The sequence below is a fragment of the Ornithorhynchus anatinus genome, chromosome 21 (assembly GCF_004115215.2).
Source record: "Ornithorhynchus anatinus isolate Pmale09 chromosome 21, mOrnAna1.pri.v4, whole genome shotgun sequence".
NCBI classification, from domain to species: Eukaryota; Metazoa; Chordata; class Mammalia; order Monotremata; family Ornithorhynchidae; genus Ornithorhynchus; species Ornithorhynchus anatinus.
Genome location: NC_041748.1, coordinates 9,249,866 through 9,270,810, shown reverse-complemented (window position 1 = coordinate 9,270,810; position 20,945 = coordinate 9,249,866). Strand labels below are relative to the sequence as shown.

The 20,945-nt window shown below is 49.6% G+C and overlaps 1 protein-coding gene across 1 annotated transcript in view; it reads left to right on the top strand.

Moving 5' to 3' along the window:
* The first annotated feature begins 1,308 nt into the window (after positions 1-1,308).
* Positions 1,309-20,945, top strand: part of TBX20 (T-box transcription factor 20) — a 69,284-nt gene continuing 49,647 nt past the window's right edge. Inside the window, exons 1-4 of the mRNA XM_029049433.1 lie at positions 1,309-1,741; positions 5,941-6,238; positions 9,392-9,556; positions 15,693-15,801. Of these exons, the coding sequence (XP_028905266.1) occupies positions 1,615-1,741; positions 5,941-6,238; positions 9,392-9,556; positions 15,693-15,801 (699 nt within the window). The 5' untranslated portion in view covers positions 1,309-1,614. The remainder of the gene's footprint in view (positions 1,742-5,940; positions 6,239-9,391; positions 9,557-15,692; positions 15,802-20,945) is intronic.

The following is a 20,945-nucleotide window of genomic DNA, read 5'->3' as shown; positions in this document are numbered from 1 at the left end:
TGTTGGGTAGGGATGGTCTCTATCTGTGGCCGAATTGTGCTTTCCAAGCGCTTAGTCCGGTGGTCTGCACACAGTAAGCGCTCAATAAATACGATTGAATGAATGAATGAATGAATGAATGAATCCCAGCTCGGGGAACAACGTGGGGCCGGGCGGGGTCCGACAGGGAAAGGGGGTAGCGTTGCCTTTCAGGGGGGAAGAGGTAACGGCAAATACCGCCCTCGCCCCGGGTTTCCCCCCAGACACCTGCGTGGGACTCCCACCACCACCCCTTGGCCCCCAGGCGTGGCGAAGACCCCTGGCCGTTGTCCCACGCCCAGGGTGCCCCGGGACGGCATTTTCTGCATCACTGACACGGCCCTCCCGGGAGTCGGGCAGGGCCAAGGCTGGAGCCAACAGTCCCCCTCGAGTTTCCTGCTGTGGGTCTGCTCTCCCTGCGCCCCCTCATGACCCGAGACTCCCCCCTACTCTCTGCCTCATTCTCCACGGCGGTGCGGTCCCCCGACCCTTCTAGTCCACGTCTACGCGGCCCTCAAGGAGTCGACCAGGGAGGGGGAGTATTTAGCACAGCGCGCACAACACATGGTGAGCACTTACTAATGCCATATCTAACTAGGTTTGTGTAGATAATTGTGGCGGTCGCCGGGAATCTGGGAGAAGGAAGGCACGATTGAAACAGTTTGGAGAGAGGTTGAGGGGACGCGGGGGAAGAGTCCGTCCGAAATAGCAAACAGTGCGGCCTGAGAGCGAGCGGGTCAGTAGAGATGCTCCAGGCTCCGAGCCTCTAGGGGATGGGAAGGGGAGCGACAGATAGAGACGCGGGGAGACAGAGCCGCAGGGAGACAGAGACCTATTCCTGCCGATTAGATCCTTGTCCTCGACAGGTTCCCGTTTGGCTCCCTCAAACGCAGGGGGCCTTCCTGGCCCGGAGCCTTCCCTGTTATCCCCGGACCCTCAGGGCAGGGCAGGAGGAGGGGGCCCTCTCAATCTCCGGCTGCAACCCCCTCCCCCGGGGCGGGGCCCGGAGAGGCAGGGCAGGGATTTAAAGCTCCAGGACGGGCCCCCCGTCCCCCGGTCCCCATCCCCCGGCCCCCGCCCCCGGCGGAGCAGGAAGCGGTGACGTCGCCCGGCGCTGACTGGCTGGGCCGAAGGGGTCTCCGCCGCCGCCGCCCCCGCCGGCAAATTAAGGGGACGGAGAACTGCGCCCGGGCGCAGTGTGGGTCCCCTCAGTGCGCCCGCCCTCCGGCCCTCCGGCCCTCCGGCCCTCGGCCCTGCGGCCCTCGGCAGCCCCGCGCTCTCCGGCCCCCGGTCCGGTCCCCCGGTCCGGCCCTCGCCGTGCCGTCCGGCCGGGTGGCGCACTCTGGATGCCCCGCGGGGCTAGCGCGACTCCCGCTCCCCGGTCCGGCCGGGCAGGACCCCCGGATCCCCTCCGCCGGCTGCCCCTCCACCGGCTGGGCGCTGCCCTCGGGGCCCGGCTGCCCGTCCGGCCTTAAGCTCCCGCAGGGCCAGGGCGCGGCAGCAGCGGGGCGGCTCTGAGCACCCGGGCCCCCCCGGACCCCTCCCGGACCCCTCCCGGACCTCCGCCGCACCTCCCCCCGGAGGCTTTCCTGGGCCATGGAGTACACGGCGTCGCCCAAGCCCCAGCTGTCCTCCCGGGCCAACGCCTTCTCCATCGCCGCGCTCATGGCCAGCGGCGGCTCCAGGGACAAGGAGACCCCCGACAGCACCATCAAACCTCTGGGTAAGCGGCAGCTGCCTGTCCGTCGGTCTGTCCGTCCGTCTGTCTACCCGTCCGCCCGTTCGCCCTTCGCCTGTCCGGCCGTTCAGCCTTCCGCCTTTCATCCTTGGCTTACAGCGGCCGGCGAGTTCCATCACGTGTCTGTCCTTCTCTCCATCATTTCATCCATCCGTCCGTCCACCCCACCATCCATCCGTTCATCGTTCATCCATCCAGCCGTCCTTCCGTCTATCCATCCGTTCCTCCATCCGTCCATCCGCCTAGCCAGATACCCCTCCATCAGTCTGTGTCCATCTGCCTTCTCGGGCCCTCGGAGCCGTCCGGGCTGGCCAGGGACAGATTTGAGGGCTACAAATTAGAGGTGCCCCGCGAGAGACCCCGCTCCTGTGCCTCGAAGATTGGGGCTTCGACAGCCGCAGCCCGCCGGGCTCAGCCGGTCTTAGAGACCGAAGCATCAGTTTCCTTCCAGGCGGAACCTCCCCCGGCATCTTCCCTGCTCTCGGCTCCGCTGCCGCCGCGCCTGTCGGACGGGCTGTCGGACGGGCTGTCGGACGGGCTGTCGGACGGGCTGTGGGGCCGCCTGGCTCCCCCAGACAACTTTCGGGACCTGCGATCGCTCGGGTCCAGATATGGAGTGAACACGAACGAAATTTCGTCCGATCGTGTTTTCGTTGTTTCTGGAAATACATGCCCAGGTCCGACGCAATGCCCATTTGTTGGGTTTCGCTGGAAAACAACGCGGTTTCTCTCGGAAACCCTTTTCTCGGCTGCTCCCCAGCCCTCCCCTAGCCCAACTCCGATCCCAGCCCAGTCCCGGCCCCGGCCCAGCCCCGGCACCATTGCTAGTTCCCAGGCCAGTCCAACCCGGCCCCTAGGTGCCCGCTCAGGCCGACCTGGGTCCAGTCCCCCTTCCCTCCTACCTCGTGGGGACTTTAAACAAGGACCTCTTGGGGAAATTACTCGACTTTTCGTTACAACGTTTATTTAACGATCTTTTCCACCTATGGAGAACCGGGGGCTTCCGAAACGGCAAGTCCGGGATGGCGTTTCTCAGACCCCCGCCCCGCCGATCCGGCCACAAGTGGGGTTTAAGACAGCGCCTGCCTGCCCGACATTTTTCTTGGGGAACCCTCTGCAGAACCAACTGTTTCCAAGTTAGCAACGACTAAAATCTGATGTGTTTTTTCCCTTCCTCTTTCCTCCTTCAATTTTTCTTTTTTCTCTTCTTTATTGTTTTTCTGTAAATTTTTGCTCATCGCCTTTCTTTCTCTCTTTCTCTCTCTCTCTTTACTATTTCTTTCTCTCCTTCTTTATTTACTTTGCAATCTTGCTTACTTCCTGTATTTCTTCCTATAGTTTTTTCTTCCTTTACTTTTTCTGTATTTCTTCTTCTTATTTCTGTCTTTTTTTTCTCACGCCTCCTTTATTTCTTTCTTTCACCTTTTTTCTTTTTCTCCCACATTTTTCTTCTGTCTCCTTTTTCTTTTCTTTCTTGTTTCTATCTCGCTTTCTCTTTTCCTCTGTACCTTCGTTTCTCTTTATTTTATTTTTTTGTTTGTTTTTCGTTCTTTCTTTCTCGCTATCATACTAGTTTTCTTTCCTGCTTTCTTTCCTTCCTAATCCCGAGCCTGGAAATTTGGCGAACTAAGCCGACAGGGCCCGATGGCGACCGGCTGTCCTCTTCCCCGGCCCGACTCTATTGCCGACGCCCCGCTTGGAGCGGGCCGGGCCGCGTCCCCCTCTCCCTGAAAGGAAAAGGGAAATCTTGGGAATGAAGTCGCCCAATAGGGTCGCTGTCTGAGGGCGGAGGGGCGAGGCCCTTGCGGACCCTGGTCTGCGGCAGCTTTCTACCCTCCGGCTCGGTTCGGCTCGACTCGACTGGGATCTCTCTCTTTTTCGTTCTTTCGAAATTCTTTCGAAGCCCCCGGTTCCCTGCTTTCCGTGGCGAGGCCGGGTCCTGGGCGTCTCGGGTGGGAGCTTGGTTTCCAAGGCACGGCGCCGGGGGCTCCGCCGGCCGTTCTGATCAGGTCCGGAGAGGGCACGGAGAACAGAGGCAGAGCCGGAGACCGAGCCTCAGACACCGGAGCCCCCCCAAACCGTGCCCCCGTTCGCGCCACCGGACACCCCCTTTTATCCCCACCTGCCCGTCTGGGCGGCGGGGCCGGGCGGGACCGGGCTTTGAAACGCAGAAACCGCCTCGTCTCTTTCGTTGGTTTGAGATAGCGGAATTCCGCCCTGAACCAAGCCAGGCACCAGCCTGCCCGCCTCCCGACCTGAATGGATTCCCAATTTCGTTCCCGGGAGAAAGAAACGGGAGGCAGCCCGGGTGTTGCTTCCCGTCCACCCTTTCCAACTGCCCGTTCCTACACGCTCCCATCTCCCCATCCCTGCACGCACCCCCATCTCTCCATCCCCGCACTCTCGCATCTCCCCATCCCCGCACACCCCCATTTCTCCATCCCCGCACATTCCCATGTCTCCATCCCGGCACACCCCCTTGTCTCCATCCCTGCACACCATTATCTCTCCATCCCCGCTCACCCCTACCTACCCATTCATCCGTTCATTCAATCGTATTTATTGAAAGCTTATTATGTGCAGATCACTGTACTAAGCACTCGGGAGAGTACACTATAACAATAAAGACACATTCCCTGCCCACAACGAGATTACAGTCTAGAGTGACTGTACACACTCTGATTTCCCCATTCCTAAACACCTCCATCTCTTCATCTCCACTCACCCCCATCTCCCAATGTCCGCACATCCCCACCTTCCAATCCTCGCACACCCTCATCTCTCCATCCCCGCTCACCTCCATCTCCCTATTCATTCGTTCATTCAGTCATATATATTGAGCTCTTACTATGTGCAGAGCACTCTACTAAGCACTCGGGACAATACAATGCAAGAGTAAAGTCATATTCCCTGCACAAACGAGTTTACAGTCTAGAGTGACTGGACACACTCTGATCTCTCCATCTCCGCACACCCCCATCTCTCCATCCCCGCACACCCGCCTTCCCCATCCCATCACACGTCGATCTTCCCACCCCGCGCTCATCCAAGCCGGGCCCTCGAGTGTTTCGGAGCGAGGTTTCGGAGCCGGGATGCCTGGGTCCTCGGTGACCAGTGGGGCTGAGATCCCCGGTTCTTCGGGCTAGAGGATGGGGAGGTGGTCGGGGTCCCCGGTGGTGGGGGGGTGTCGGCCTCCTCCCGGGACTCTGCCCGCCTGGCTTCGGCCGGGGCGAGGAGGGAGCCCCGCACCCAGACCTACCTGGGACCGAGTCTCGGGCCGGGACCCGGCCCAGGGGTCACTGACTGCCCAGGGGTCACTGCCCAGGGTGGCTGCCCAGGGGCCCGGCCCTCCTGGGTCACCTGCACAGTGTCGGGGGAGGGATCCCTGGGGGCAGGGGTCAGCGGGGCCTGAGGGAACGGGGGGAATCAAGTCAATCGTATTTAGTCAATCGCGTTTATTGAACGCTTACTGTGTGCAGATCGCTGGACTAAGCGCTAGGGAGAGAACGACTCATCCCTGCCCACAAACGGTCGAGAAGCAGCATGACGCGGTGGCTAGAGCCCGGGGCCTGGGAGTCAGGGTGTCGTGCCTTCTAATCCTGACTCCGCCACTTGTCCGCCGTGTGACCCTGGGCAAGTCGCTTCACTTCTCCGGGCCTCAGTTCCCTCATCTGTAAAATGGGGTTGAGACCGTGAGCCCCCCCGTGGGACGGGGACTGCGTCCAACCCGCCTTGCTTGTATCCACCGCAGCGCTCTCGGTACGGCAGCGTGGCTCAGTGGAAAGAGCACGGGCCTCGAAGTCAGAGGTCAAGGGTTCTAATCCCGGCTCTGCCACCCGTCAGCTATGTGACTTTGGGCAAGTCACCTAACTTCTCGGTGCCTCAGTTCCCTCATCTGTAAAATGGGGATTAAGACTGTGAGCCTCATGTGGGACAAACTGAATATCCTGTATCTACCCCAGCGCCTAGTCCGGTTCTCGGCACATAGTAAGCGCTTAACAAATACCAACATTGTTATTATTATTACGGCGCCCAGCACATAGTAAGCGCTTGGGAAATACCATAATAACCATAAGAACTAGCGGGCGGTGTGGCTCCGGTTTGGGCTTCAGGGGCGAGGGGGCTTTCTGCGTCTCGGCCGCTCTCTGAGCGCTGTTTCTCTCTTTCCCCCACCCGTCCCCCAGAACAATTCGTGGAGAAATCCTCCTGCGCCCAGTCCCTGGGCGACCTGCCCGGCCTGGACCCGCGCGGAGGCCTGGACTTCGGCGGCGGCCCGGGCGGCCCGGGCGGCCCTGGGGTCCCAGCCGGGGCCGGGGCCGGGGGCGGCAGCCCCTCCGCGCCCCGCACCGAACCCCTCATCCCCGCCGCCCCCGCCGTGCCCAGCGAGGAGATGGCCCGGATCGGCTGCAGCCTGGAGACCAAGGAGCTGTGGGACAAGTTCCACGAGTTGGGCACCGAGATGATCATCACCAAGTCCGGGAGGTAGCGCTGGCCCACCTCGGGTGGGGGACCTGCTTGCGGGGTGCCGGGCGCGGGAGCGTGGGGGCATCGGAAGGCCCCGGGGGGTCACCAGGGGCCTGCGGGTTGCCAGGCGCAGGGGTACCGGAGGGCACCGGGAGCCTGCGGGGTGCCAGGCGCGGGAGCCGCATTCGGAGAGAGCCGTCGCGGCTGGAGGCATCTTGGTTTGATCGGGGGCGGGGATCTCCTCGGAGGCAGTCGACCTCCCCTTTCCCGCTTCGGACACGATGGGGATGGGCTCAGCTTTCCCTGGCTTCGTCTGTCCTGATGGACACACGCACACACATACACACCCATAAAAGATCCACGGGCGTGTACACAAAGACACAGGCCACGCACAGGACCACAGAGGCACACACACACACACACGCAGCTGCACGCAAACTCCCCCACTGCAGCCCCCTCCCACTCATACATGGGTTCTAATCTCCAAGACAGAAGAGGCAGAAACAGTCAGGGGGATCGGGGCCAGAGAAGGTGGGGTGGGGTGTGAGGGGAGAGGGAAGGAGGGGCTCATCCCTCCCTCCTCCCCCCGACTGCACTGGAGCCAAGTTGCAGGGGGCAACGCCTGGCTCTGGCCCCCCTATTCAGCCCAACCCACAGGAGGCCCCCTCCCCCAATCTAGGGCGATGGAGGGAAGGGAAATTCAGGGCACCTTCTCGCCTTACCCTCTGCTTCTGCCCACACTGGTCTGCTGTGTGATCTTGGCTGAGTCCCTTAACCTCTCTGTGACTCAGCTTCCTCATAATAATAACAATGATGATGATGGTATTATTTAAGTGCTTATTCTGTGTCAAGCCCTGGGAAGGATATAAGGTAATCAGTTTGTCCCACGTGGGGCTCACAGTCTTAATCCACATTTTACAGATGAGGTAACTGGGGCTCAGAGAAGTTAAGTGACTTGCCCAAAGTCACACAGCTGACATGTGGTGGAGAAGAAGGGAAGAGGAAGAAGGGTAGCAGCTGCTGGTCACCCTGATCAGAACTCCTTTATAATATACATTGGAGAGTTCAGGGTCCACCCTTCTATAACGCCTTTTCAGTCCCGGTAGCCCCAGAGCTTTAAGAGATGGGTGGGAGGGCTGCCAGGGTCACTGTGGGGAGTAGGAGTGAGGAGGGAGTGTAGATGGTCATGTCGAGCTGAGAGGATCCCACTCTTTCCCCCCCACTGGTGATCAGCCCCACAGGGGTGTGGTAGCATGCTCGAGTTGCCCTCCCCTTCCTGATCCCCTCCCGCAGCCACTCTGCATCCGGGTCACGGCTCCTGCCAAGTAGAGGCTGGGTGGGCAGTTAGTGAAGATGGGTTGTTCCTGTAGGTGTACTGTTGCATCAACAGTTGCCAGTTAGACCATGAGAGCAGGCAGGTGAGTACAGGAGGGCAGCTGTGCAGGCAGATAGACCATGAGATCAGGCAGGCAGGCTGCTGAATTGATTGGGTGTCTCCTGCCTGCAAAGCCCAGCTGGAAGGGCAGAACTGGGTGGGGAAAGGCCAGACTAACTCTCCCTGGCTTCCCTTACAGATGACAGTCTCACCCAAGGCCAGCCAATGCTCACTGCCCCAAATAGTCATTTGCAAACCTTTTCAGGACTGCTCAGTAGCGTTGGCCTGGATTTTTCTAGGTTTCGAGTACTCGCTAATAATCAATCAATCGATCGATGGTATTTATTGGGTGCTTACTGTGTACAGAGCACTGTACTGTTTGGGAGAGCACAATACTATAGAGTTGGTTGTCATTTTGCCTGCCCATAAGGAGTTCACAGTCTAGAGGGGGAGACAGACATTAAAATAAATAAATAAATTACAGCTATGTACATAAGTAGATAATGGTAATAATAATATTAGTGTTATTTATTAAGTGCTTGCAATGTGTCAAGTAAGAATTGGGGTAGATCCAAGATTATCAGATTTGATACAGATCTTGTATCTCATTGCTCACAGTCTTAGCGGAGGAGAGAAGAGGCAGTATGAAGGACACCTTAGAGAAGCAGTGTGGAAAGAGCACGGGCTTGGAAGTCAGAGGTCCTGGGTTCTAATCCTGGGTCTGCCAATTGTTAGCTGTGTGACTTTGGGCAAGTCACTTCACTTCTCTGTGCCTTATTTCCCTCAGGTGTAAAATGGGGATTAAGACTGTGAGCCCCACTTGGGGCAGCCTGATCACCTTGTACCCCCCCCCCCCCCCGAGCGCTTAGAAGAGTTCTTTGCACAGAGTAAGTGCTTAACAAATACCATTATTATTATTATTGCCTAGTAACAGATGAGAAGCGGCATTGCCTAGAGGAAAGAGCACAGGCCTGGAAGCTAGAGGAAATGGGTTCTAATCTCTGCTCTGCTGCCTGTCTGCTGTGTGACCTTGGGCAGATCACTACACTTCTCAGTTCCCTCACCAGTAAAATGGGGATTAAGACTATGAGCTCCTTGTAGGACATGGACTATGTCCAACCTGATTATCCTGGATTTATCCCAGAGATTACTTCAGTGTCTGGTGCATAGTAAGCGCTTAACAAATACCATTATTATTATGTTATTATTATTATGTTGGTATTTGTTAAGCACTTACTATGTGCCAAGTACTGTTCTAAGCGCTGGGGTAGATACAGGGTAATCAGGGTGTCCCACGTGAGGCTCACAGTTAATCCCCATTTTACAGATGAGGTAACTGAGGCACAGAGAAGTTAAGTGACTTGCCCACAGTCACACAGCTGACAAATGGCAGAGCTGGGATTCAAACTCATGACATTATAAAAATAAACAGCTATATCACTGCTCACACTAGGGAGTATGTCTCCCTAACCGAAGCGTACCTCTGACACCTAGAGCACATAGATCTTACCCCTAAAGGATAGCCCTCTCATACCTTCAGGACAGTCCTCCCATGCCTAGGGAGAAAAACACACAGGAAGGGCTTAATAAACACCGTTGATGGCTAGCATCCATTTGAGGCTTGGAGGGGAGAGTGGTGCCTGGGGAGATTTCCTGGATCTAAGCTTGGTATATTTTAAGTGGGTGTAAAGGGAATGGGGATCCCAGATTGTTTTCTGGTTTTGAGGGATCGCTTCGGAAATCCCCATTTCAGCTCCGGATCAAGTGCGTCAATCGTTCTGATCTCTCCATTTTAGGAGGATGTTTCCCACCATCCGGGTTTCCTTTTCGGGAGTGGATCCTGAAGCCAAGTACATCGTCCTGATGGATATTGTCCCTGTGGACAGCAAGAGATATCGTTATGCTTACCACCGGTCCTCCTGGTTGGTAGCTGGAAAGGCAGATCCTCCTCTTCCAGCCAGGTTTGTCTTCATCCCTTCAGAGATCAGCTTGCTAAGATATTCATTCATGCATTCATTCATTCATTCAATCTTTTTGAGTGCTTACTGTGTGCAGAGCACTGTACTAGCGCTTGGAATGTACAATTCAGCAACAGATAGAGATAGTTCCTGCCCAAAAACGGGCTCACAGTCTGAAAGGGGGAGACAGACAGCAAAACAAAACAAGTAGTCATGCATCAGTACCATCAAAATAGATAGAATCATAGATATATACAAATCATTAATCAAGTAAATAGTGTAATAAATAATATATACATATATACACAAGTGCTGTGGGGAGGGGAAGAGGGTAGAACGGTAGCATTCTCTGGATGTCACCCTCTGTCATGGGCTGGAATTTGAGGCCGGGCCACTTTTAGGCCCGGGGTGGGAGAATATGCTAAGGGACCAAAAGTGTTGAGTGTTTGCCAGCCCTTCCCTTTTATTCCAAATGTATTGTTACTATGATCTCCCAAATACTACAAAATGATTCCAGCCCTATCTCTAATGCTCAGTAGTATGCAGCCCAGAGCCACTTTCATTGGAAATTACACAGTCAATAACAAAGACTTGCTAACACTTGAACTGGACTGTTTAACTTACTGAACTGGCTAATTATGTTGTGCTGTGCATAGATTCTTCAGTGGTATTTATTGAGCACTTACTGGGTATAGAGCACTGTAGTAAGAGCTTGGGAGAGTACAATAATAATAGAGTTGGTAGACCCTTTTCCTGTCCAATATTGCAGGAACCACAAAAAAGTATAGGCAAGCCATGATGTTGACAATAAAATCTTCATGGTCCATAAATGTAGATACCATGTTTAGTTTTTTTGAAGACTTTTTTTCAAAAAAAGAGATACTGTTTTCATAAATAATTCTGGAGATGGACACAATCCACCTTTAAGCTAATTTTCTTTTACAGGAAATTTTGCATACTGAGATCCACTTAGGTGGACCTTTTGGATTCATTTTCCCTGGAGTTTTTTCCAAGAAAGTTTTTGGTGGGCATGGAATCTTCCTAAGATGTAGCCATGGTAACTCCTGGGCACCACAATACACCAGTGAAAGAGACAGAGGGAATAGGGAAAATAGTGACATGAGAGTTTTTAGAGCCCAACCCCATACCTTTTTTGAAACCCAAACCTTATTTTTCTGTTAAGGAGGGAAGAATGTCTAAGTTGTTGGGACTATTGTTACATTGCACATCTCCCTTGTGTGCACGTGCCTGCCTGTTCTAGATGCTGTGGCTAGATAAAGAGAAAAAAGATAAGATGCTACTCTGACCCCTAAGGGGTAGCCCTCTCATACCTTCAGGACAATTCTCCCTTGCCTAGGGAGAAAAATAATCAGGAAGGGTTTAATAAAGACCATTGATGGCTAGCATTCATCTGAGGCCTGGAGTGGAGAGTGCTGGAGATTATTCTTAATCAAGTTTTTCTACAGCAAGTTAAATGAATCACCTCAGTATTTGCCTAGGGAGATAAGAGGGTGTGAGGGCTTGTGGGTTCTACTCTTGCCTCTTTCCTCAGTTTATTCCTTGGATGAACCCAGGCAAGATCCAGGCCTGAGACTGTCATTTTCTTGGGCTCTGGGATGCATTCATTTAGCATGGTGGGGCTTGCAAACCTAATTGCTTTGATCAATCAATCATTTGATTGCATTTATTGAGTATTTACTATGGGTAGAGCACTGTATTGAGCACTTGAAAGAATACAATACAACAGAGTTGATGGGCACCTTCCCCGCTCACATGAGCTTACAGTCTACAGGGGGAGACAGACATTAATAACATTAGTTTATTCAGACCATGGTACCCTGAGACTTTCTGAAAAATGAAAAGCGCAGTTTATACTGGCTGTAGGAGCTTTTTCAATCCTCATGTATTCGTTGGTATTTACTGAGTGCTTATTGTGTGCAGGGCGAGCACTGTAGTAAGCACTTCCCATCAAATACTAAGTGATGAGGAGAGGAAATCATTGCTAAATGGTTTCAATAAAGAAGTCACTTCTCCATGGGGCAAACCCAAAAAGTGACTTGCCCCCAGACCCTTTTATTACCAACCTACCCTATCAGCAGGCCTCATGCCCTGGTTCTCTCTAGGTTTGAAAACTGATACAAATTGCCCTTTTGGACATGCAGGCTAAAAGCTATTTGCAATTTTAAATTGCATTTTTTTACAATGTTTGAATGCAATTATAACTAGTCATTTGCCTCTCTCCTCCTGTCCCCCACCCTCCACCCCACCCCCGCACTTTTATACTCTCCAACATTTTTTTCTTATCTGAAAGTATCCTGTTTGGAGAGAGAGGAAGATAGATGTAAAGGCCAGTAAAGACTATGGAAATGGGCCGTTTTTGTTTATGTTACTGTTCACTTGCTGTTTGGGGAAAAGGAATGCTTTATCAATATATGTACTTAAGCTTTTGCAGGAATTTTAAGGCCTCGGACTTAGAGGACTGGATTGTGTTTGATTTTATTTTCATTTTTTGTCTTACTCAGGTCTAGGTTATCTTTCTATGCACCACCATTGACTAAAAATGGCTCAATCCTTTGAGGCTTGAGGGATACCGGGGTTCTTAAAGAGCCTCGTAAACCTCTGTAGAGGCTTTCTTCTGTTTGCCATGTATTCCAGTTTCCCGAGAACAAATCAAGTGATGTTTTGGATGAGTACTCCTGAAATCACAGCTATGGATCTAACCCATACGATTGCTCTTCCGTGGGGCCCATCAGTAGCAACCAATGGAAGTAAACTGATTTTTTTCTTAAATATATAATAGTTAAAATGGAGGGAGAGTACTCCTGAGCCAGAGCGACAGACTTGTTATGCCCATAAATGTGATGGATTCCTGAGTGTCTGGCTTTAGGAGGTCCACTTTTCCACCAACTTCTAAGACATTCCAATTTTTATACAAATAACGTTTAGCTCTGAAAAACTGCATTTTAATCCAATAGCCACCTAGGGATGCCATTTTGAAATACTATTCACCCATAGATTTATTTACACAAGTAATTAAGTTCTTTTCTTCCTGCTGCCAATATTTAAAGTGGTGTTTTGTTGCCATCAAATGGTTTAAGAGAAAGGTGTTTTCAAGACACTCATCTTTAGCCCCTTTCGAGTGCTTCCAGCAGTAGAATTCTAGACGGAATTCCTAGGGCTTTCAGCCTGACTCTGGGGTTTGAAGGGTGCACATGGCATGATACATTTTGACATGCAAAACTTGTCTTTCTTCTATTATATCCCTTTGCCCTCTTAACATCCTTGTTTTAGGACACTGCTACTACTAGGTGACAGTGTTTGCAATGGCTACACCATTGCACTGGGCTTTTTGGATAGAACATTTTCTCAGACTTTTTTCCAGTTGATGACTCTAAGCCATAAGCTTCTTGTGGACAGGAAACATAGTCCCCCAAGTGCATAGTATAGTGTTCTGCATACATTTAGAACTCAATAAATATCATTGATTGAGTGATGATGTAGTTGATTTATTTGTTGAATGTGCCTCTGGGAATGGACCTATAGATAAGTAGTAAGTAGCAGATGATGAGTGATAGCCTCATTGTTATTGACAGCATTTATTGAGCTCCTACCATGTGTGGAGCAATGCACTGAGTGCCTCCGGTCTTTAGATATTTGGAATGAGCACTTGGGAGCAACCAACACAGGAAATATTTCCCCACCCTTGAGCATCCATTACTCAAAATCAAATCAAAGTTCACTCTTCAATACCCAATTTGTGTACACTCCATTTGCTTCTGAGGACCAGGGATAGGGTTACAAGAGGTCAACAAGATATGAAAATTTGTAGTCTTGTGTAGTCTTCCTTCTAAAACCGAAAGCCCCTTGCAGGGAACATGTTCTATTGTACTCTCCCAAGTTCTTAGTACAGGACTTGGCATACGGTAAGCACTCAATAAATACCACTGATAGATTGATTCCACAAAATTCAGGACCATCCATTTATCGATTTCCTTTTGAACAGCTGAGGGTTGGTTTGTGGTGCCTGTTTTTGCAGGCTCCCTCAGGGCAATGTCCACCATTGTACGCAGGGGCTGTTCCCCGGGGGCTATGTGATGGGCGAGCGAGGGATGGATGGAGGCTCAGGCCCGGTAGTGATTGTTCTGATGGAATGTACAGTTCATTTTGCTAATCCACTGGGAGCAGAGACATTTAATGCCAAATCCTTGGCACTGCTTGGGAGCTATAGCGTGACTCTCGTGGACTCTCACAAATCTATTTTTTTATGGTATTTGGTAAGTGCTTACTATGTTCCAGGCACTGTACTAAGCACTGGAGTAGGTGCAAGGCTTAGAGGAAATAGCACGGGTTTGGGAGTCAGAAGGATCTGGGTTCTAATCCCGGCTTCACCACTTGTCTGCTGTGTGACCTTGGGCAAGCCACTTAACTCCTCTGTGTCTCAGTTCCCTCATCTATAAAATGGGGATTAAGACTGTGAACCCCACATGGGGCAACCTGATTACCTTGTATCTCCTTCATGCTTAGAACAGTGCTTGGCACATAGTAAACACTTAACAAATACCATTACTATTATTATAATTACAAACTTATCAGGTCAGACACAGTCCATGTCCCACCAGGGGGCCACAGTCTTAAACCCCCATTTTGCAGAAGAGGGAACTGAGTCCCAGAGAAGTTAAATGACTTGCCCAGGGTCACACAGTATGGGCCTGGTGGAGCCGGGATTAGAACTAGGTCCTTCGATTTCCAGTCTTGTGCTCTACCCATTAGGCCATACTGCTTCTCTTGGCACAGCCACTTAGCACCACATCTGTTTTGGAATCTTCCTCACTGGATGTCAAATTCACCTGAAGGGGAGTGTGCAAACATGAAACTCATTCATTCATTCATTCATTCATTCATATTTATTGAGTGCTTACTGTGAGCAGAGCACTATACTAAGCACTAGAAAAGTACAATTCAGCAACGAATAGAGCACTCCTATTCAGCAGCCCATCACTAACTCATGGGAAGAGCCAATCATGTGCACTTTATATGATCCTTGAGTCAGTGACTTCCGTTGTTTAGAATCTTTTTTTTTTTGGACTTGTGCTTTCTGTTCCCAAGTGCTCAACAGAGGTGCTCAATAAATGCTGTTAGTCACGATGATGATGCACTTTTAACAGCCCTCAGCAGCAGTGAACACTGACAATCTAGTATCTACTCCAGTTCTTAGTACAGTGCTTGGCATATAGAAAGTATTAGCAAACGTTGTTATTATTATTATTATTGTTATTATTATCATTATTATTATTGTTGTTATTGCCATTATTATCATTACTAAGGCTTTTTTCCCTTCCAGTCCTTGCACCAACCAGATGTCCAACACGGAGCTAAATGCTACAGCCATCCTTTGGGTGTCTAAACTGAATTTTATTAGTTACCCAAATGAGTTTACCATGGCCATCTTAATTGTAATCTTTCTTTTCTTTTGAAAACCATGAGAGATTTCATAATCATCCAAAAAAAGTCATCAGAGGCAGGGAACATGTCTACCAACTCTGTTATATTGTACTCTCACAAGCTTTTTGCACATTGCTCTGCACACAGCAAGCTCTCATTAAATATTTTTGATTGATCAGCTGTCATTCACACTGAAAACGATTGATTTGTTGAGTGGATTTCTAAACTCATTTGATGATCTATCTTTCATTACCAGTTAGCAATGCATTAGTAAATAAATCAATCCTTTAATTAGTTGTAAATATGTTCCTTTAGGCTAGTCCTTCTTTTCATCACTTTAGTAAGAGCTTTCTTATACGCTGGCATTTCAAATTCACCATCTCCCTGAGGTCACTCTATCTGATGAAATCAGGATACTTTGGCCAGGCTATCAATCAATCGATCTTGAACTTTTTTCGAGTTCTTACTGTATGCAGAATATTCTACTAAGCACTTCAGAGACTACAATGGAGTTGATAGGCATGCTCCCTGCCCCCAAGAAGCTTACGGTCTAGAGACAATCATTAATATAAATAAATAAGAACAGATGAGTGCTCTGTGACTGAGTGGGGTGAGAGTATCAGATGCTTATAGGATACTGATCCAGGCTATGAAGCAATGAACTCACTATAATATTTCTTTTGTGTCCTTTCCTTAGGTTGTACGTGCATCCTGATTCTCCCTTTACAGGAGAGCAGTTACTCAAACAGATGGTGTCTTTTGAAAAAGTGAAACTCACCAACAACGAGCTGGATCAACATGGGCATGTGAGTTGTGCTCTCTCCCTTACTGTGTGTTTGTGGGCAGAACCACTGAGCACCCAACCCACCCCAAGAAGTGTCAGAGCAGAATTTTCACTCTCCAAGACCTCCCTCCATGGCCTCTCTCCAAAGCTGTCCTTCCAAGAAGGGATGGTAATAGGAATGCTTTCCTCCTAGACTGTAAGCTCACTGTGGACGGGGAATGTGCCTACCAACTCTGTTATAATGTACTCTCCCAAGCATTTTGTACTGTGCTCTGCATACAGAAAATGCTCAATAAATACAATTGATTGATTGAATTATAATTAATAATTATGGTATTTCGTAGGCACTTTCTATGGGCCAACGACTGTTCTAAGCACTGCCCTGGGGAAGCTGATCTGTTGTCTGGTCTATCTCCTATGAGGCTGGGAGATCCTGGGGCTGCATTCCCCAAGATCTGACTCCATTCATTCATTCATTCATTCATTCATTCATTCAATTATATTTACTGAGCGATTACTATGTGCAGAGCACTGTACTAAGGGGTTGGGAGAGCACAGTATAGCAATATACAGTTGCATTCCCTACCCACAACAAGCTCTTTTCTCCTCTCCCCCAAATCAGTCAATCACTACTATTTCTTGAATAGCGTCTTTCTGTTGTGCACTGTACTTGGGTGAGTGCAATGGAGGGAGAAGGCCTTTCAAAGAATTTACAGTCTAATGAGGGCAGGCACTTGGACACAAAATGTTTACAGTTAGTGGGAGAAGAAGGTAGATTAAAGAAAGATGGACAGGGGAATGAATAATTGAACGAATTGCTAAGTAGCAGGTAGCCATTCACATATGGACTAAGAACTACTGTTGGAATTGGAGTGCTAAAATGAGTATTGAGATGGCATGACCTGAGGTGGTTGGCATTCAATATGGAAGTACTTCCTGGGGAGGTGGGATTTCAGGAGGGTTTGAAACTGGGAAAGAGTTGTGATGTGTTAGACGTGTTGGAGGGGCAGGTTTCAGGAGGCGAAAGGGCATGTGCAATCTGTTGAATTTGGTCATCGTCCTATTTGGGGACTCTGAATTGGCCATGATTACTGGGGCTTTCACAGAGTCGTGAGCCAGAAACTGGCTGGAGTTTCAGATGACGCAGTTGCCACGGATCACTCCGAGTAGAGGATGGTCTGGATGTTTAGTCATAGTTCGGTGTTATACAACTAAATGGCCCCAACCTCAATCCCATCAAACTACTCAGTCTAACAACTGAGGGACAGTCTGATTTCGGTCACAATCTCTGGCCATTATTTTTCATCTGTCCTGCTTCTATTCCTGTGAATGCGACCTTAGACTGTGAAGGAATTGGCTACTCTGTTTGTCCCACTCCCTTGATGGTGAATAATAATTACAGTATTTGTTAAGCGCTTACTATGTGCCAGGCACTTAATACAGTGCTGGAGTGAATACAAACAAATCAGGTTGGACACAGTCCCTGTCCCACTTGCGGCTCACAGTCTCAATCCCCATTTTACAGAGGAGGTAACTGAGGCACAAAGAAGTGAAGAGATTTACCCAGCATCACATAGCAGACAAATGGCAGAGCAGGAATTAGAATCCATAATTTTCTGACTCCCAGGCCTGGGTTCTAGCCGCTACTCCATGCTGCTTCTCATAATATGGTATTTGTTAAGCATTTACAATGTACCAGGCACTGTACTAAGCGCAGGGGTGGATTCAAGCAAATTGGGTTGGACACAGTCTCTGACCTATGTGGGGCTCACAATCTCAATCCCCCTTTACCAGATGAGGTAACTGAGGCCCAGAAAAGTAGTGACTTGCCCAAGGTCACACAGCAGACAAGTGGTGGAGGCAGGATTAGAACCCATGTCCTTCTACCTCCCAGCCCCATGCTCTATCCACTACACCATGTTGCTAACTGGTTCACTACTGCCCCTGGAATTTGAAATTCCCAAAGTGCATTTATTACTTTCAAACCCTCCGATGTCTGTCTGTACTTAGTTGAATCTCCAAGATCCAGTTAAGCATTTGACCTAGGCAGATGTGTTTGTCCATGTCATCTTTAGAAAGATGGTGTCTTTACCTGTTTCCTCAGTGACTAAGTAAAAATTGATTCTCAGTTCTCAGGCATTAATGTTGTCTCTGTGCTATTTTTCTAAATACTTACACAAACTAATTTCCCCACCCTCAACTCTTGGCCTTTTCTAATTTGCTCTAACCCACACCTTGCTGGTGTCTACAGCCCCTGCCTCCTCCCTTCCCTCCCAGATCTGCAGGGCAGCTGAGCCCACTGGAACCTCCAGAGATGGGGTTGAGGATTCCCCTTACATAAAGAGGCAGGGACCCCTCCCTGGGTGGAACAGGGAGAGGATTCCCTTGTATGAAGGGCCAGGGGATATAGTTGGAGCCCCACCCAGAGCCCCCGAATTGGACGACAAGATCCATAGACTTCTGGAAGTGAGTACCCACCTGCCCCACCCAGCAGAGAGCTCTCCTTCCCTCCCCTGACCTGCTCCCCTTCCCTCCTCTGCCTGGCAGCGATGGGTCAGATAGAGTCCACTGGCCATTCAATATCTGCAATGGCTTTAGGGAGATTACCCTAAAGGAAGCCCTGTCCTCTCACATCTTGGGAGTGAAGAGAGAAAGAGAGAGAGTAAGGAAAAGGAAAGGAAGAGATAGGAGGGAAGGGGAAAGAGAATAGCCTCTGCCAGTGCTGTATCCTTGTCCCGCCCTTCCCTTCACTATCCTTCCTTTTTTCTCCCCTCTCTTCCTCTCTTCCCTCCTCTACCTCCCCACCCCACCCTTTCCTCCTTTCTCTTTCCCTTTTCTTCTTTGCTTTCCCTTCTTTCCCCCTACTTTGCCCTCCCCTCCTCTTCTGGCTTGTGAAAAAGCCAAATGGCTCAATGATGTTATTACATAGTACCGTGCACAGTGTGACGTAATGATCTCAAGCGGGGGCTCCAAAATCCCAAGAAGCCCTGTATTCATTAAACCAGACTAGACAGAACCAAGCAGGCGTTGTGCAGGGGTGACAAGACATTCAAAACTGTTAGATTCATGAAGAAGTAAGCTGTTTTCATGCATTTTTAAATTGGGTAATTGGCTCTTTGTGGTCCATGTGCTCAAAATGTTCTACTCTTCTCCCTACCCCTGCTCTTGAGGCTCTGCAGAGAAAGAAGGAGAGAATGAAGGGAAGAAATAACTGAAAAACTAATTTAGAGAACTAAAACAATACTTCAACCTAAACTAATCAATCAGTCAACGGTATTTATGGAGCACTTACTATGTGCAGAGCCCTGTTCTAAGTGCTTGGAAGAATGCAATACAACATTAGAAGAGATGTTCCCTGCCCATAATGAGCTTACAGTCTAGAGGGGGAGACAGGCATTAAAATGAATGTCATTTTTAATGAATAATTTAAAGATCTGTACAGAAGTGCTTTGCGGTTGAGGTGGGGCAAACATAACATGTCAAGAGGTCACAGATCCAAGTGCATAGAGGATGCAAGAGGGAGAGCGAGCCAGGGCAAAGAGGGCTTAATTGGGGAAGGCCTCATGGAGAAGCTGTGACCTTAATTGTGCTTTGAAGGTGGTGGTCTGGCATATAATGGACAGGGAGGGAGTTCCAGGCTAGGGGGAGGATGTGGGAAAGGGGTCGGCGGTGAGATAGATGAGATCGGGGTACAGTGAGTAAACTGGCGCTAGCAGAGCAGAGTGTATGGGGTGGACTGTAGTAGGAGATTAGTGAGCTGAGATAGGATGGAGCAAGGTGACTAAGTGCTTTAAAGCTGATGGTAAGGAGTTTATGATAAAGGCATTATAAGGCTAATTAATAAAAGCTAACAATCTCTTCATCTTTCTCCTCATGCTTCCTTGGTAAGCCTGAACACTGTCCTGGGGTATCTTTAGCGATAGCAAATGGTGATACTAGTAGTCATTATAGCAGCACTGGAGAAGCAGCATGGCCTAGTGGAAATAGCATAGGCCTGGAAGTCAGAAGATCTGAGTTGTAGTGTCCATCCTGCCATCTGCCTTCTCTGTGCCTCAGGTTCTTCATTTGACAAATGGGGATTCGATATCTGTTGTCCCTCCTAATTAGACTGTGAGCTCAATGAGAGGCAAGGACTGTGTCCAGTCTGATGATCTTGTATCTACCACAGTGCTTAGCAATACTTGGTATAGAATAAGCACTTTATAAATGCCACAATTATTAGTAGTAGTAGTAATAGGAGTCATAATGGCATTAATTGAGGGTCCACTGGGTGCAATGCACTGTAGTAAATGTTTGGGAAGGGACAACAGAATGAAGAGACACATTCCCTCTCCACAGAGAGATTGTACTCTAAAGTAATAAAAGACAGACATAAATATAGTTCATCCTAAATGGACAGTACTATTGAATGAACATGTATATGTAAGGATGTTCAGGATGGGAATAAATAAAAACAAAAATGCTAGAGATGGCTGATGAGATGATGGTGTTTAACAAATACCATTAAGAGAGAGAGAGAGAGAGAGTTGTGGTCTGTGGGATTTGTATGGGGAGGAATTCCAGGCTAGGGAAACAGTCTGAGTGAGGAAATGGAGGTGGAAAAATTGAGTGAGGAATAATTGGAAGATTTGCTTGGGAGGATAATAATAATAATAATGTTGGTATTTATTAAGTGCTTACTATGTGCAGAGCACTGTTCTAAGCGCTGCCTAGATACAGGGTAATCAGGTTGTTCCATGTGGGGCTCACAGTCTTCATCCCCATTTTACAGATGAGGTAACTGATGCCCAGAGAAGTTAAGTGACTTGCCCACAGTCACACAGCTGACAAGTGGCAGAGGTGGGATTCAAACTCGTGACCTCTGACTCCCAAGCCCGGGTTTTTTCCACTGAGCCACGCTGAGTAGTGGGTGAAGACAGTAGATATTGAAGATTGGGAGAGTGGGTGGAGAGGTTTGGAATAAATTGAGAAGAGTTTTTGCTTGATGTGGAGGAAAACGAAAAGCAAATGGAGTTTTTTGAGGAGTAGAGAGAACTATAGAAGATTTTTTTGCAGCATTTTTTTGTCAGCAGAATTTTTTGCAGTACAGATTGGAGTGGGTAGATGATGGAGGCAGGGAAGCCAGTGAAGAGGCTGATGGCTGGGATATGAGCAGAACTTGAACCA